The following is an 18468-nucleotide window of genomic DNA, read 5'->3' as shown; positions in this document are numbered from 1 at the left end:
GATTTTGCAACATTTTGTGATAATGGTTAGCATCTAATAGTATATTATTGAACGAGCAATTTATGCTAGCCTATTACGGGACGTCGTTGCAGCCACCCTAAGTTATCAATTTCTTTTTCAGCATTCCTAATCATGAACGACAATGCTTTGGAAACGCACAGCATCTTCAAAGTGTGGAGCCTAAAATACTTCTTTGCCATGCCCAAAAACCACTACCTCTACAAGCATTTCTACAAAAGGTTCCAAAGGATCGTGGAAAGTGGTATAGTTATAAAATACCTGAAATTGTACAGGCATCACTTCTCACTGATTAATAAAAGGCAAAAGAAAGATACAGAGTTCGTGTTAAGAATGAAGATTCTAAGTGGTATTTTCTTCAATTTTATGATCGGAATGTTTGGAGCCTTTCTTGTTTTTGTTAGTGAAATAATTATATACAGATATAAAGATTTTATTAAAAAATAATCACTTAAAGAATTTAAAGTTATCAAAAAATATTGTTTTTTTTAGTAATTAAAGTAGTAATTAAGGTCTTAAGCTTCATTCACAACCTCGCAATTAGTGGAATAAATTAGTGGTTTCAATTACACTTTATACTTTTTAGTTTACGATCATTCACAATGTTTAAAAACAGAATTAAAATTAAAAGAATATCCTAGCAACAGCTTGCGTTATTAGTTAGTTCTATCCCTAGAGAAAGCCTAAATTTAGCCACAGAACTTTTTCTTTAATGGCCATAAGCGGGAGTAAAAGCCCAACCGCCCGAACAAACACTAGAGGCGCCACCGGTCATCAAATGGTGTAAAAATTGCGAAAATTTAACCATCTAATTTTGACACAAGGGGTCGCGCTTAACTTTTTCAATTTTAATTCAATATTCATTGTTTTCAAATTATATTATTAGACTTTGTTGTATTTTGTGAATGTATAAATGTTTTCTTAGTATAAAGTTGCATTATAGTAATTTAAATTATATTACATACATATTTAATTATGACATGTATGTCAGTTGCCGTCTAAAATGTCATCTTGATAACAAAAAGTTAGTTATTGTCAAAAGTAGTTAAAATCATGTTAACATATTAAAATTTACAAGTTATAATTAGATATTTTATATTATTTCAACAACAAACACATAATAGTACAGCGTAATGTTGATATGCAGGTCCAAAACAAAAAGTGCCGTTATATTTTTCAGTTTTCGTTGTGAGCCGCGGAAGTCTCAGTGATTTTAGTGTTGTCGGATATTTTTATTTGCGAAATAGAAATATTGCGTTTGGATTGCAAACCTAAAAGTGGAAGTTTTATTGCAATGTAAGTAAGCGTTTGTTCATTTTATATTTTACTTTTTTCATACCTACGACAAATATACTTATATTGAAATTTTATAATTCGTTTTATTTAAAAAATGTTAGAAAACAAGCTTGTAATCCTGTAATTGACATAATTGTGATGTAATATATTCATTTAAATGTAATATATTACTTTACAATTAAAAAAAATGTAAATTTAAAAAATATATTAAAAATATATACAGGCATTAAATGAAATTTTTTGAGTGCGAACAAACACGAGAGGCGCTTTATTATTTACTTTCATTTCTTAACATGGTAGACGAAGTTCTAAAGGGGGATGTTTTGTGAATTTAGCTTATAAAACAATCAACTTTTGATTTATAACCACAATTTCTCTTGACGGAAGATAATCAAAGGCCAAAATGACATTTCTCGCAAATTTTGAAGGATATAATTAGTGGAAAAGTATAAAGTTTGATAACTTTTTCTACTAATTGAAGATGTCTACCACTAAATTTGACGTTCGGAAAGCTTACATTGAAATTAGAGGAACTTTAACGCTATCTGTATTTCTAAATATTAGATTCTTAGGTATAGTTTAAAATTATAACAAAAAAAACTAAATTTAACTATTTATTAAGGACTGTGTATTACAACATCAAGCAAAAGTTGTTTTTTACCCTGTTCTGTCATGGCGTTACAGTGCAAGTTCGTCAAAATCAAACACTGACCTCCTTGACATATTTTTGTCGGACTCTCATTCAGCGTCATGATTGGACCATAATATTTTTGTCTAGAACCAATAGTTAATTGTTATTAATTTAATAATAAATTGTTTTATTAGGAGTAAAAATGAAGCTCTTCATTCTACGTTACAGGCGAGGCACAAAAAATCATTTTTACTCTTCATCTTATTTACTTATTAAAAGCAACACTATATAAGCAATTATACAGGGTACCCCAAACTATTCCGAAAACTTTTTAAAAAAGTTTATATAATTTTATGTCCTAAAATGCTTATAGTTTATACAGGGTGTAAAAGTTTCGTTTTTATTACGTTTTTTTTCCAAATAATTTCTAAAGCAAGGTCAGTATTTGGATGAAAATTGGTATCTGGGAGTTTTTTGACATGAGAAATTTGATTTTGATGTGAATATGACTCCTATTTGTAGGGGGCGCCACCTATATGTGTTTTAACTGTTATAAATAGTAATAACTTTTCGTCCGCACCTGTATATAACTACCGAGTGAAAAAACATACATTTCAGTGAATTTTTACATAAAAAATGTCTCTTGCTAAAAATCGCTACTAGCAACCGTTCTCAAGATATTTAGAACGGAAATAGTCAATACATGTCATTATTGACAAAACATAAACACGTTGAGTAGATAGTAATACTTGTGTGACATTTGAAAAAAACCGTTTTAATATGATATCTAGATGATATATTGGCTAAAAACCTTATGTTATTATCCAGTGTGGACACTGCAACCGTGTAATTCAAGTTAGTGTTGAAATTTGAGCCGACCCAAACCATTATTTTATCACTGGAACTGAACACTTCACTATCGTCATCTCTGTATCGTTCTTCAGCATCGTTTTCTGTAGTCTCTTCGTCATCAGGGTTTTCAGTTAGATGGACGTTACTGATCCTGGTTGCCATGACGATGACGATTGGTTCATGATCTTCTGAAGGTAGTTTGGGTAAATTTAATTTACTAAAAAGAATAATAAAATATAATGTACGCAAAGGTTCATCTAAATGACATTTTAGTAAAAATGTTATGGAAGAGGGGCATATAAAAAAAACTTGCTCGAGCGCGATGCTACTGTTAATTTAAGTTCCACCACACAAATTGCTACTTTTTTTAAGGACCTAATTTTGCAAATAATTTAAAAACTGCTAAGCGGAAGAGTTATGCAGTTGATAGATAGCCTAACAAATGCATCCACTGTAACTGCACTATTTTACACAAGAACAAATTTCCCCCCGTACGAATCCTGATACTATACAAATAAAAATACAAAAACAAAGCACATTTCGACATCGAAAAACCTGAAGAGATCTAACATCTTTAAAAAACACCGCCAAACGTGTAAAAACAGTCTCTTTCCTATTATTTACCTCTGCCTGTACACGCTGGCCGATTTGTTCTTCTTCAGTTTGAGCAGAACGATGCACTTGATGATGCAGTAGCGGATGTCGAGCGGGTGGAAGCGCGAGGCACAGCGCGCGTCCAAGGTGGCGCCGATGGTGGGCACTTGGTCGTGTTCGTGCCTGAAGTGGGATTCTAAGGTGCAGACGGAGACGAAGCGACCGCAGTCGGCCATGGGGCACTTAAGTGGCCTGGAAAAAAATGAACAGAAAATAAGAAAATGGAAACTAAAAATATTTTGGGATTGTTTTTTTTAATTTTATTGAGCTCTTGGGAAAAATAGGAGACGTAGAAGTAAAATTTTGAAAATTTTAGATTTTGTAGGAAATTTTATATAGATTTGGGATACATGAACAGTTAGAGCTTTAATTGTTTCAGTTTTGCGTGAAAATCGTTTTTTTAGACTCTTGTTTATGGGAAATAAACATATTTTTTTTCAAACGTCACAAAAGTACAAATTTTTGCGACGTGATTGACAGTATAAAAACGTCATTTTAAGGTCTAGACATAAAAGTAAAGCACTTTTACGCCTAAGCATAGAAGTGTGAAAATATATTATTAAACTGACATAAAGTGTCAAATTCAACGAGTGTAACTATAGTTTCTCGTTATATAATTACTTACAATGGGTTACTTTTAAATCTTTTTATATTATTTGCAACGTTTGAAATGGTTTAAATAGTTATTTTTTATACAAGACGATAAAACGGTATTTCATCGTCTTTGAACTTTCGTCTTTCATCGACCGAAATGAGTCGATTTTTCGGGAGAATTTTTGGGAGACGATAATGCAATTTTATCGTCGTGTATAACAATATTTTTTTTTATAGCGAGTTACGTTTTAAAAAATATTCAGAAATTATTTTTTCAAGAAATTTATAACGAGTAGAAAAATATTATGCTGGGTTGGCGTTGGTTTCTATGTAATTTCACAAATAAATAAAGCTCTCTCTTTAGTTTTCAGTTTTGAGTCAATATTTTTTAATTTTCTTTCGTGTCGATTGCTGATTGAATTGGAGCCAGAAATGGCTCAAAACGAAATAAGTAAATTACCAACAGATATTCAGGCTAAGGCGACGAACGCCATATCCAAACTACTTCTATTTAAATCCCGAATAACTTATGAAAAGGAATACAAACATTTTCAAAAATGGAAGCAATTAAAAAACGTGCGAGAAGAAATACAGTTTTTAACATATACTCGCTGTTAAAGTACCATTTGATCTAACCTTCCGGTTAATCTTAACAGTTGCTATAGAAAAAAAATATTTGTGACATTTGGAAACAATAGTAGGGTTCTATTCGGAGTAAAAATGACTTTTTATATTATCAATAACGTCGCAAAAGTTAATACTTTTGTAACGTTTAAAAAATTTTTTTTTGAAATGTCTGAAAAGTATTAAATTTCAATATACCGAGTACTTAGACACAGAAACGCGTGGCCAGATCTGTTAGTAAAAATATACCTTTTTGATAATGACATCATGCTCAGCATACTCTGACGGTTACGCAATAAATTAACTTGAGGATTTTGAACATATTGTTCGGGTTTTGGAATAAATTTAGTTTCGGTACTTGCCAGCACTTCGGTCTTTGCATCACCAGCACCTAACATTTTGTTTTCTGAAACAAAGTACAAAATATTTTCGTATATGTATTTTTTTGATAAAATAAGGAATAAGTATGAGGCTACTGTACATAATAACGTTTAATGATCATTTCATTTTAATGATTATCCTCAAATATGGGACACTCTGTACATCACAATTTTTTGAATTTGATGCTAGTTTATTGCGAAAAGAATATTTCCCCGTTCCTGTCTTAGAGGAAAAAAGAAAACAAACTGCAGTGGACACAATTTTTTTTATCTTTTTAAGTGCCTCTGGCTGAAACAAACCCATGATTAGAATAATCAATAGAAGAGAATAATTTCTTATGCTAAAACAACCACCTACGATATGTGACCGAAATTTAAATCCTCCTAATTTCTGCCTCTGTGCGTGAAAGCATAAAATAGAATTTTTACAATAGAATTAAAAGTACCTTTAATGCAGTATTTCTCTAGCATGAAACTTTTTTAAAACATACTTGCATAAAAAACATATTTCTCTAGATCATACTTTCGTGGATAACTATGATGCTATGTCATTTTAAAGGTATTTTTTGTGCGATTCTTCTATATTATTTTACTACCAACGGCCTGCACAAGTTGAATGAGTGTAATATGTAGAAAAGGGAGAAACTCTATTGTCCTTATAGGTCGCAGTGTTTCTTAATATTGAGAAAAAAGCTCCTTAATATTAAGGAAAAAAAATAGAAGTGATGCTGAAATAATTGCAGATTTTACCTGAAACAAAGCTTTTTTTGAAACAATCCCTACAAAAGAACATATTTTTGTTATTCTGCAACATGGCGGATATTCTATATCGTCCATCGCATATCTCGCATTCAGCAAATCCTTTTTGGGTATCCATTATTTCGGTAATTTTGACGTGTCTGTCACAAACAACTATAATATGTCAAAAGTCAATGTCAACCGTTTATTTTTGATGCTCAATTCCGTTTTTTACCTTGGTTCTCTCTGTTCCATTTCTATCTAATCAAACATGAAATTAAAAAAAAGTACTTATCTACTATTTTTGATAGATATAAGGCAATTTTAACAGTTGCTATGGAAAAAACAATAATAATATGACTTTTCAATAACAGTGCCATTAAAAAAAACAGTAAACAGTAAATTTTACAAGTGTGTTGATGAGACTTCATTAGTAAACATTAACAGATGATCGATCAAACTCAATAAATAGTAAATTTTAATGTAAAATTGTTTAATTTAGACACTCGATTGGGGTTGTTACTCAGCGTAATGTCAACCGAGTATAACAATAAATTGTCGGAAAAAAGAGCCAATAAGGAACAGGGAACTAGATTATTTTATGTTACAATAGTAATATAAAAAAAAACACATTTTGTTGGTCATTAAAGCTTTAAGTATAATTTTCAGTGATATCATATGGCGTTTACGATAGTTTTATTCACATATTGATGAGTATTTCATAGGTTTTTTTCAATGAGTACTAATTACTTTCGTTTTTATTACACTGTTTGAATCTTCAGTTATTTGGGTACTTTCATCTTTTACTTTTGCATTCAACTATCGATTGTTCCATCTCTTTTGAACAAAGAAGAGGAAAGCTTGTATAAATATAAATTAAGTCAGTTTCACTGAAACACTACATTTTTTTCTTTGTGTTGGTGTGCATACTTGGACTTAACATGATATCGTTTAAGGTAAGTGTTTATTAGTGTATAAAAAATATATGTAAAATCTTAGATTTTTAGAACTGCCACAGTGTCATTTTTAAATATAATGATACTATGGTGCGTCTCAAAAAAGATTCACCCCCTATAACTTTTTTATTTTTTCAGATAAAAAAACGAGCTTTCGTATGTTAGTATATGACATAAATTAGGATTGATTGACGTATTCAATTGTTTTTGGTCACTTCCTGTTTCACAGGAAATGACTACAACTTTTGATTTTTAAATGACACTCTCGGTATTTTTTTACTTTATTTGATAGAAAATGACACTCTGAATAGAATGACATATCATATGTCAACTTTTAACATTTTCGCATATGGTTTATTTGAAATTGTAACATGCGGTTCATGACGACAATTTGACTCGAAATACCAAGTGTGTGGTATCAAATTATTCCTAAAAAAATGCTTTTTCCAAATCTGCCAATATTAGACGATCAAAACTATTTTTCAAAAACTTCTTGATTAAAAATTAGTGTTCGAACACAGCCTAGGCACTCTAGATTGAAATTTAAAATACGATTTTTTTAAACGAAAATGTCAAAAGTTGACATGTGGTATGTCGTTCTATTCAGAGCGTCATTTTCTATCGAATATATCGAATAAAGTAAAAATATACCGAGGGTATCATTTAAATATCAGAAGTTGCAGTCATTTCCGGTGAAACAGGAAGTGACCAAAAATAATTGGATACGTCAATCAATCCTTATTTATGTCATATACTATCATACCAAATCTCATTTTTTTATGTGAAATAATATATGTATGCATGGTATACATGTTTTTTTGTGCACTGTATCAAACTTTGATATAAGATATAGTTTTCCGTTTGAATTCGTTGAGAAAAACTTTACATCTCTTTTTGACACGCCCTGTAGAATAATCTTTAATCATAAAATTATTGGATCATACAGTATGCACACAAAGAGTAATTCAAAGCACAAAAGAACTCTTTGTTTATATAAATTACTCATTATTTTCTACTAATGATACGTATATACCAGCAGTTTTTTTTTAATAAAATCAAACAAATCATTATTATTATTTGCAATTTGTTTATTATTAATATAACGCCCTCGTTGAATCAAAATCGTGACCCACATCTAAGAGTGATCATGAATTGAGGAAATAAAGTTGAAGGTTTCGATAAATGAACAATATTAGTGTGTGCTGATCATTATATCATGATTAGGTATTTTGTATTGATAAAATAGTGGAATATATTTGAACATCAAAATTGTTTGTATGGGCGTTCCTGCTTTAAATATACAGGGTGTAGACAGATTTATGTAACGTTACTTTTAAAAGAAATCTTGTTTTACTTAATTTTCTATAATAATTTGTTATAGCTCTCATTTATTTATTTTTTCAAAGACTCTTATTTTCATTAATTTTCTTTGATTGACACGTATTTTCCTACACATAATTCGATTTTTTCAATTTTCAGATGACACAAATAATTTTTCTGATAATTATTTTCAATATTTCAAGTTACATAGATGCTAGAATTATTCACAATGACTTAGCATTAGAACAAGAGCAATATCAGCAAGATTATGACAAGTATTATCAGCAAAGTATTCAAGAAAATTCCGAAGAACAGGATGATTTAGACAAGCCAACAAGTACTTCACAAGAAACACATTATTATTATGTAAGTCAAGCAAAAATCAATTTTTTTTGCTAGTTAAAATTTCCAAATTTCGGAGTTTTTCATATTTTTTCTTTTTTTTTAGGATTATCCAAAGTACTCCTTCAAATATGGAGTAAACGATTTCCATTCAGGTGACATAAAGTACCACAAGGAAACAAGGGATGGTGACAAAGTCGAGGGTGAATACCACTTGGTTGAACCCGATGGTTCTTTAAGAACCGTCGAGTACCATGTTGATAAACTCTCCGGTTTTGTAGCAGTAGTCAAAAAAACAGCTCTTACTGATCTAAATTCACATGACGAACATACAAATTCTGATGTACAAACCCATCAACAATACCAAGAAACAGAGTCTTAGAATATGATTATTTATTTTTTTTTGCAAAAAAAATTATTAGTCTTTTTGTTGTAAAGTTAGGGCTTGGCTCGACACATAAAGTTTTACATGGCAGGTAAGAAGGATTAAAACTAGCGTAGATTAGGGTTCCTGGGAGATCCTGTTTGATCCTTGACTCGGAGGCCTTGGGTATATTGCTATACCCCTGTATTATTGTATACCAAACCTTCCTTTCATTCTTTGTTTGCATTAAAGCACTTCCAGCTCTTTGCAAATTTCCTGATGTCGTTGATGTTGACTTCTGCTGCTTCCTCTAGTCCCTTCAAAAAAGAGGTACCTACCCTAAAGCGTCGGTTTTTCAATGCCAGATAGTGGCACAGCAGGTGCTCTATGGTTTCTTCTTCCTCTCCGCATTCTCTGCAGTAGTCATCGTTGGAAATCTTCTACCTCACGAGTTTTACCCCCGTTGGACAGTTTCCAGTGACGACACTTATAATTAGGTTCTTTTTGTACTCTAGTAGTTGTTTCCGTTTTTAATCAGTTTTACTATTTCCGTCTTGTAACGGAATTTTAAATTATGTCTTTATTTTCGAGAAAATTTAGTCCAAACATAAGGAATATTTTGTTGATGTTTAACCATCAAAATCTTAAAAATAAAAAAGTTGTCTAAAAATGTGCTACAACACGGATATCGTATAATCCTTTATCTTTAATTTTTTTCTTCATTTATGTAAAAATACCTAGCCTGTTTTACGTAAAACGTTAAATTCCGAACGCTTTTTTTGCTACTTTTTTGGTCTAGTGAAATGGACTTTTAAAGACGCTGTAATATATCTCTTTTTTTGCAAATTTACCGTAAAACTGTTTTTTTTTAACTACTGTATGTTCGTCTACACATAATACGCACATCATGTACAGACGGGGCTTCAGACAAAAATATGTTAAGATTATTTATTGCAAGACTTTATTTATTGTTCACTGTGCTTTAAGGAGCAATAATATTTTTTTCTATTGTTTAATATCTTTCATAAAATAAAATTCCGGCTAATAAATAACCCAACAGGATGAGAATATAATGTCTACATCAAGAATTGACAGAATAACATTTTTCATGGAATTTATTATAAATTCTTTTAAACCATATACGTTTTTAATTGTTTTTAATCTTGATTTTATATGTTGTCTTTGGTTTTTATGTCACTGTAAATTATACCGATATTTTGTATCGTTTAGTGTTAGAAAATGTGTTTGTTTTATGATTTGTAAATCTTGCTTGTATATATATTTTTTTATATCGTTATAAATTATAGAGATTTTTTATGGTATATGTCTGTTAAGTTTAAAATATCGTATCGTTATTTTCTGTATTTATTTTTATTATATTTAATTAGCATACCTATTATCTGAATTAGCAAAATTAAACAATAAACAATATTAGTTTAAAATAACTGTATGTATGTATTAAGTATCATTGTTACCCAATAAAATATGTGTATTTTCTAAATATTGTAAGCAATACTGATTAATCAATTTTAATACAGCTAAAAATTTGCAAAACTTCGGACAAAAGTTTTTTTTAAATGGCACGGTTTGTATAAGAAAGCAATTTTTAAAAAATCATCTTCTTCAAAGGTAAAGTGGTAAAATATATGAAAAATTATTATCCAAAGTAGTTCATTGGTAGTATATTTTTACTTTATTTGATAGAAAATAACATTCTGAATAGAATGACATAACATATGTCAACTTTTGATATTTGCGCACCAATTTTTAATCAAGGAGCCTTGGAAAAACAGATTTGATCGGCTAATATTTTTCGTGGCTTTTCCTGATTGGTTAAAACATGCCCCAATAGTATTTTTAATCAAAATTCAATTTTTTTTAATGGAACCAGGGTATTAAATTAATTGTGTATTTTTTAATCCCATATTCATTTTTTTTATTTTTTTTTTCTTTCCTGTTGATATTAACGATCAATTTATGACAGAGTTCCGATATTACAGCATGTTAAAAATAAGTTCACATGAATAAATTAAATAAAAATCACTTACTATTCTACGAAACGTGATTCCTTTGGAGTAACCTTTGGTGTTTTTAATGGTATTTATATGATTATGAGTGGGATTAATTGAACTTTACCTTCGCAGATTATGTTTTTATTAAAAAAAATAATATGTAAGTGATATAACTGTTTTTACAAGATATTGATATTTATTGCGTGTGAGTTTTCCATTGATTGTTTGAAATTACTAATTCACTAGTATTTGAATTTATTAATTGTATATTTATACTCTTTCTTATATTTCTCTAGATTAATGTTGTATTTGATTTTTTAACAAACTATATTTTTTTAAACGTCACAAAAGTATTAATTTTTGCGACGTGATTGACAAAAAAAAAAGTCATTTTAACGCCTAAGCGTAAAAGTACGAAAATATATTATTAAGCTAACATAAAGTGTCAAATTCAACTAGCGTAACTATAGTTTCTTCATATACATATAATTACATACAAGGTATGAATTTTAAATCTTTTTATATATTATTGGACACGTTTGAAATTGTTTAAAAAAATATTTGTGGCGTTCGGAGTGAAAATGACTTTTTGTGCCTCGGCTGTATGTGGGACTCACTAACTTTTTTTTATTAATAAATTTTCAAGCTTAAAAAATAACAAACAAAAACGTTAAAGCCTCTTAAATGTAGTACAAAATAAAATGCTAACACTGTATTCTTCTAAAGGACGGTACAACCAAAGTACAACTTAGATTTGTACGCCATAGTACCTATTTGGAGATCATGAATGATGTCTGTCTGGGATTACTGTTACGTATGGCATTAAAAATCTGGTCTCGAATGAGAATTTCCTCGTAAATGCTATAGATACGAGATAAAAACCTTGAAAAGGCTTCTTTCAGATGAAGAGTAGTAAGGGAGTCTGCTAATATAAATAAGATAGTTGTGTGGGGATAATTTCTAGTATTGTTCGGTTTGCAATTATGGCGTTATTAAATGTAAGTAACCTATATCCATTATATTTTTACAAAACTTAAGAGATATGAGTATTATTCCCAAGTAAATTTTAAAAAAGATAAATAAGTTTTCCCCATTTTATTTAACAGAAAAAATTATTTGAAACTTTTTAAAGAACTTCTTAAAATGAAGTACATTGTTCATTTTGACTAATTGATACGATTTTGTTTTTAGTTATGATCTTTGGTAGATACAAAATTACTAAATTAGGCGAAAATTTAATATAGTCCGGTCCTGGTCAAACAAACATAACAATCACAAGCTGTCAAAAATATCTATCTAAGTTATTATTCTATAAATCTCTATATTATCTATAAAAAGTTACAAAAGTACACCCTTAACATAATAGGAACTCTAAAAATTCAATATTCAAAAAAAATATTTCGTAGGTAAGTAAAATGCTTCAAAAGATTTTATTTATTAAACAGTAAACAATTCTCAAAATTAAGTAGTTTATAAAATTCGCTAGGCAGTGGTACGATGTTTTTCGACTATTTCTCCAAGTATTCTGGTTCTGGTACTAACTTGTTTTTCATCATCCACTTGCAACAGAATATTTCATTCATTTTTATTTAATAATTCTTGATGATCATTATCAATATTATTCTTCTTTTTATATTCACCGTCCTTAGTAGCTGTTCCTGTTGGAATTCTGCTTTTTACTTTTATATTCTTTAATAACTGTCCTGGCCTATTTGGAAAATGTACAGAAAATAAATCCTTTACAACCTACAGACTATTTCCTGCATTAATATTCTCAATTCATGATTTTATAAATGCTTTTCTATCTCCCTGTATAAAATGAGCACATTGAAGTGTCAGACAGTGAAAAATATTTAAAAAAGTACCCCTTAAAATACCATACGATCGAAAAAAAAAACGGCGTCAAAGATGGTTGGTGAACGAAAATCGATGATAATTGGCAAGACCATGGTCTAGACATCCTATTTTTCTTCATTTTATAATGGCGCTTTCTGCCAGTGGGCCTTAAGAAGACTGTAATTTATTTTTATACAGAGTAAATATTATTTTTAAATGGTGTATTTTAAAATAATTATTGTAGTTTAGAAAAAATATTTTTTTAGAAATAGATCTGTGTAGATCTTTCTATAATTAAGTTTTGTGTCAATTTTAAGTCTAGAGATTAATCTCGACAAAATTGTCATGGATTGTCATTCCCCAGCCGTCTTTGACGCCGTTTTTTTTTCGATCGTGCTTTTCCTCATAAAAAATTAAATTTGTATCTAAATGATATCTTTAAAATCCTCTAATGTACGGGTTGTATCACAATAAATATATTAATTTAAGAACATTTTATCAGTTTATAGATTTTGAAGAATATACAGGGTGAGTGTTAAATAAGTGCAAATATTTTCAGGGGTAGTATATTTCGACCCCAGGAACACGTTTATGAGGTTTTTTTCGCACCACCTGAATCCCCAGTGCGAAATTTAAATTCCAGTTAGTCATCAAAGTTTAATTGATATCAAATATAGTTTATCCTTTACTACGATTTAATTCTAGAATTTTCCAAAGTTCTACATATCATTTAGCACGAACTAATTTATCAGCGATCTTCACTATGGCGCAAATTCGTAATAGATAATAGTGCTGGAAACAAAGAGAAGCATAAAACAGTTTGGTATATCACGATCGCGATGTCACGAAGGAAAATTTACTCTGCAAAGAGATAAAAGTTTTTCTGGGAACTGATTTTTCTCGCTCACACGTACCTACCTAAGTAGTAGATCAAGGTACTGAAATGGTAGCAGTACCATGGCATGACTGTAAATCGTGGATAAGATTTCTTAACTAGATTTAAGGCGGCGTTAAATGTAGCAGAATAAATCTCAGACAGTTTGGTTTTCTTTTATGGTGTTGACGTAGATTTATTTGTCTGTGTAAATAGTTAAGACGATTATCTATCCAAGAAAATCCTTGTCCTGCATCCAGGATATTTTATACAACTCGTTCACATCAAATGTTTTATTGGATTTAATTTTTTATAAAATATATACAGGGTGAGTCCTAAATAAGTGCAAATATTTTAAATAGTATATATTATACAGGGTGTCCCAGAAATAAGTGCAAATATTTTCTATTTTTTTTTGAATTTTTGTGAAATTTGAATTTTTTGGATTTTTTTTTAACTTTTAGTTAAATAACATACCTAATATTTTGATAGTATAGCAACATAGGTAATAAATTAAATTAACAAGAAAGAAGCCCCAGAAAAGATACAGTGGTTCTCAAAATTTAAGCAAAATATAATGTTTTTTTTTAATGTTTAAAGTAAAATAACTCGATTATTTTGGACTTATTTGAAAAACGGCAAAGAGAAAATATGTATCTTTTATCGAAGTCTAACAGCCGTGAAAAAATTTGCATCTATTTAAGATTCACCCTGTATAAGTAGGTATTGTATATAGTTCGTCAAAAAGAGTCAGTGAATAGTTCGATAGACTGAATTATTTTTATTATTTATATTTTTAATGATTAACTGAAATACTGAAGGATATTTTTTTAATAACAATTATTTTGTTTGGTTTGTTTCAGGCACTGGTACTTATAAGTTTAGCAGCTATTTCCCAAGCAGGTTTCGCTGGCCATTATGGTAGTTATTCCCTAGATGCAGCCCTAGGACATGGCGGAGTGGCATATGCCCCAGCTCCTGCATATGCCATTGCTGCGGCCGTGCCAAAATATGCAGCTGTGGCACCTGGGGGACCTGTGCCATATTCCACAGGAGAGCATGGTCACGACGTAGACTATTACGTAAGAACCTTTTTATAAACTTTTTTTTTAACTTTTTTAAATTCACACTACAGATTAGGTATACTATATGTATACAGATAAAAATCTTATAAATATCGCTAAACCGAATAGCGTGCATGGACGTTAATAAGGCTAGGTATTATTTCCTTTACGTGAGGTGGTATTAACAAGAGAGTTAATATTTATGTTTTAATTTATAGTTATCGGAATTTTGTTCGAAAAACGAAAAACAATAAAGAAAAAACAAAGTTTATAATCTGTGCTCACACAGTCAGTTAACTGAAAGTAAAAAAATCCTTTACGTAATATTAAAAATAATTTTTCTTTCTTTTTAGGCCCATCCGAAATACTCATACAACTACGGTGTAGCGGACGGATACACCGGTGACAGTAAGTCCCAAACCGAGACACGAGATGGCGACGTAGTCAAAGGATCGTACAGCGTTGCCGAACCTGACGGCTCGATCCGTGTAGTCCACTACACCGCCGACGACCACAACGGCTTCAACGCTGTGGTCAAGAAAATCGGACCAGGTTACCATCCAGGGGTAGCCAAGTTTGCTGCGCCTGTAGCCTACGCTCCTGCTCCAGCATACCATGGTGGGTTTGGTCATGGTATACTTGGTGGAGCGTATAAGCATTATTAGAAGAAGCTTTAAGTACGCTTGTAGCATGACAAACAATGTAAATTACGTAGGTTTAGTGTAAAAATACTGGCACAAAATCTGGTAACTCAAAACGTACTGTAAATTTTGTAAGCCGTAAGAAATAAATTATTTAAAAATTAGATACTGTGTTGGTTTTATTTTGTAAATGAAGTCAATAATTCTATTAAAAAAAGGTATTTACAGTATATATGTCTCCGGATTATCTTTACAAGAGAAAAATCTTTTTTATTATTTGCTTTTTGGACTCACTTCAAAAAATTCATTGCTATATTTTGATTGAAAGCATTAATTAATGTTGTTTTTCATGAACTTATTTTCCTGAATATGTAACTTTGTTTACTCTGAAAACGTATCTACTATTTGTAAACAAAATTTTACACCTTTAAATGACTTTTTACCAGTACCTAGTAATTATACAAAGTATTTTGTTAAAACAATGACAGTGTTTCATTAACGATTTTGTTTGGCACATTTCTCACAGCTCAGACAAGGTGAAAAAAAATGTTGCAATACATTCTTACTTTGTTTATATAATAGCTAAATTGTGTTATAAATAGAATAGATTAAATAAGTTCATTTTGTTTAAATTTATTTGGAAGACTGAAAGGATTCTGAGAAAGTGTTATAATAAGAATATGCTTTATTTCACATATTCTCAAATTAATTATAAGTAACACTATTATATAATCACCCCAAAAAAAATATATCTCATTTCTTTTTATAGTTTATGCTCATTTTTTGTCTCCGTTATTATATCTTTCAAAATAATACCAGTCCAGAAATAGTTATTTTTTATACAAGACGATAAATTGGTAAGGAATTTATTACGAGTAGAAAAAATATTGTGCTGGGTTGGCGTTGGTTTCTATGTAATTTGACAAATAAATAAAGCTGTCTCTTTAGTTGTCAGTTTTGAGTCAATATTTTTCAATTCTCTTTCGTGTCGATTGCTGATTGAATTGGAGCGAGAAATGGCTCAAAACGAATTGAGTAAATTACCAACAGATATTCAGGCTGAGGCGACAAACGCCATATCCAAACTACTTCCATTTTTTCACTTCCAATTTAAATCGCGAATAACTTATGAAAAGGAATACAAAAATTTTCAAAAATGGAAGCAATTAAAATACGTGCGAGAAGAAATAAAGTTTTTAACCTATCCTCGCTGTTAAAGTATCATTTAATCTACCGTTAAAGTACTTTTGTATCTACTATTTTTGAAAGATATTAGGCAATTTTAACAGTTGCTATGAAAAAAAAATACATTTCTGTCAACTAGTTCGTTGAACATTACTTTAGTTTTTGCTAAATTTATTTTGAGACCTACTTTATTGCTGGCTGTATTTAGTTCTTTAATTTGTGTTCGTTTTTCGTCTGTTTTTAATCCCTTGTTGGTCCAATCCAGTTGACGGAAGGCCTGTCAATGCCTTGTTTAGGATATATCACATCGAAAGCCTTCTCAAAGCCTATAAAAGCTATGGCCAGTGGAAGTTCGTATACTTTTGTTCAGCTGATAGTTTCTCTAGTGCATGTATGTGATCGTGCTGAAGCCTCTTCTAAAGCCTGCTTGTTCTCGTGGTTGTGCAGCTTCTAGTGTGTTTTTTATTCTGTTGTTTATTATTTTTGTAAATATCTTGTATGCTAGTTTCTGATATCTTCTTCTGAATTAGAATTATGTTGGCGCTATTCCATTTTCTTATATTTAACTTAATCTAAAACAAATAAATAGAGCTTTAAATAAAACAAACATTCTTCAATGTCACTGTTGAAAGAAAATAGACTTATTTAGTAAGATTTATGCAACACATCATTAAAGGAACATTAGAAACAATTAAATTTTATCAACTTTATCTAGACAAAAGATTTAATAAGCTGATATTATCGCGAATGCGTGGAGGAATGGACTAGGTACTTATTTTTTATGTAAATTGCTTGACTAATTTTAATAATATCTAGAAAAAAGCAGATCCTTAAATAAATTGAAATAGGTATGGTCAAATATAACAAATCGAAGTTGGTTTATGAATAAAGTACAGTATGCTCAAAATAGAAGTACAAAATGCTCAAAAAGTTTATTTGGTTTGAACTGTATTTATAGTTTTACTGACATCTGTCACATTGCATAAGTATGTGGTTGTAAAATTATTAAGAGATATTTTTTTGTTTCCTTTTTAGATAATGTTTGATTAGAGTGAAAGTTTTTTTTACACAAAAGAAACACCAGGTCGTAGAGTGCAGCAAAGCTCAAATTTTCTCTAATTTAATCATCATTGCTTCTCTCCATATTTCTAAATCCGTGCTGCCTTTAGAACACTCTGTATAGTCAATATCAATATTTATATATTAATTAACCAAAACAAACATTGAAATATGTTTATAAATTCATATTTTTCAATGCCGTTACAATTTTTTTAATGCACGCAAAGAAAATTAAAAAAAATGTTCGTACAGCTATTATTGTAATGGCTCTTCGCATAATGACATAATTAGCACCAATTAAAAGTTCTTTAAATAGATGTAGAACTAAATCGCATACATAACTAATGTATACTAAGCCAGGCAGAAAATCGCTATTAATTGTAATTGTTGCAATTACTAATAAGTCAAAACGATTAAATCAAAAATTACGCGTATTTCTGCTTGATAAAAGAATATTGCTTTTCTGATTTGTGTTTTTCTATATTGATTCTTCCATAATTATATTTAAAAGTAGTCTCTTTCTCTTTCTCTTTCTCTTTTTCTTTCTCTATTTTTTCTCTTTTTTCTTTTTCTTTCTCTTTTTCTTTCTCTTTTATCTTTTTCTTTTTCTTTCTCTTTTTCTTTCTCTTTTTTCTTTTTCTTTTTCTTTTTCTTTTTCTTTTTCTTTTTCTTTTTCTTTTTCTTTTTCTTTTTCTTTTTCATTTTCATCTTTCGTTGTTTTTCTTTTTCTTTTTTATCTTTTGTTGTTTTTTCCCTTAAAAAGAAAAATATGTGTTTATCTTTCTTATTTTTTCCGAAACGCCTCGTATGTATGGAATTGTTGTTATAATTGTGTATAATATATTCTGCGTATGGCTTGGGGTTTGTATTTTATTTAATGGTTTTGTCAATAAAAAAGATCATCATAATGTCTATTTTCGATCTTCTTGAATAGATAATTCGGAATTCACGTCAGCGCGTAATCTGATTATCTAAATAGTTAAAGTTGTATTCTATTGCAAAATCAACACCAAATAAAACCTCCCGAA

General features: G+C 29.9%; 3 protein-coding genes across 3 annotated transcripts; 2 read left to right on the top strand and 1 right to left on the bottom strand.

Moving 5' to 3' along the window:
• Positions 1-1915: 1915 nt before the first annotated feature.
• Positions 1916-6037, bottom strand: LOC115876329. The gene is made up of 6 exons (XM_030892064.1): positions 6023-6037; positions 5800-5961; positions 4919-5075; positions 3422-3643; positions 2757-3014; positions 1916-2088 (listed from the first exon to the last, which is right to left on the bottom strand). Exons 2-6 carry the CDS (start codon positions 5924-5926, stop codon positions 1932-1934), a joined length of 921 nt encoding a protein of 306 aa, XP_030747924.1. The 5' UTR covers positions 5927-5961; positions 6023-6037; the 3' UTR covers positions 1916-1931.
• A 691-nt stretch (positions 6038-6728) lies between these two features.
• Positions 6729-8787, top strand: LOC115876325. The gene is made up of 3 exons (XM_030892061.1): positions 6729-6743; positions 8223-8429; positions 8512-8787. The coding sequence occupies exons 1-3, from the start codon at positions 6729-6731 to the stop codon at positions 8785-8787; spliced, it is 498 nt and encodes a 165-aa protein (XP_030747921.1).
• A 2919-nt stretch (positions 8788-11706) lies between these two features.
• Positions 11707-15362, top strand: LOC115876258 (cuticle protein 7-like). The gene is made up of 3 exons (XM_030891966.1): positions 11707-11779; positions 14355-14573; positions 14909-15362. Exons 1-3 carry the CDS (start codon positions 11765-11767, stop codon positions 15218-15220), a joined length of 546 nt encoding a protein of 181 aa, XP_030747826.1. The 5' UTR covers positions 11707-11764; the 3' UTR covers positions 15221-15362.
• The last annotated feature ends 3106 nt before the right edge of the window (positions 15363-18468 follow it).

Source organism: Sitophilus oryzae, unplaced genomic scaffold, assembly GCF_002938485.1.
Source record: "Sitophilus oryzae breed Bouriz unplaced genomic scaffold, Soryzae_2.0 scaffold_1430_pilon_pilon, whole genome shotgun sequence".
NCBI classification, from domain to species: Eukaryota; Metazoa; Arthropoda; class Insecta; order Coleoptera; family Curculionidae; genus Sitophilus; species Sitophilus oryzae.
The sequence above is the reverse complement of the archived record's forward strand: the minus strand, read 5'-3'. Positions and strand labels throughout refer to the sequence as shown.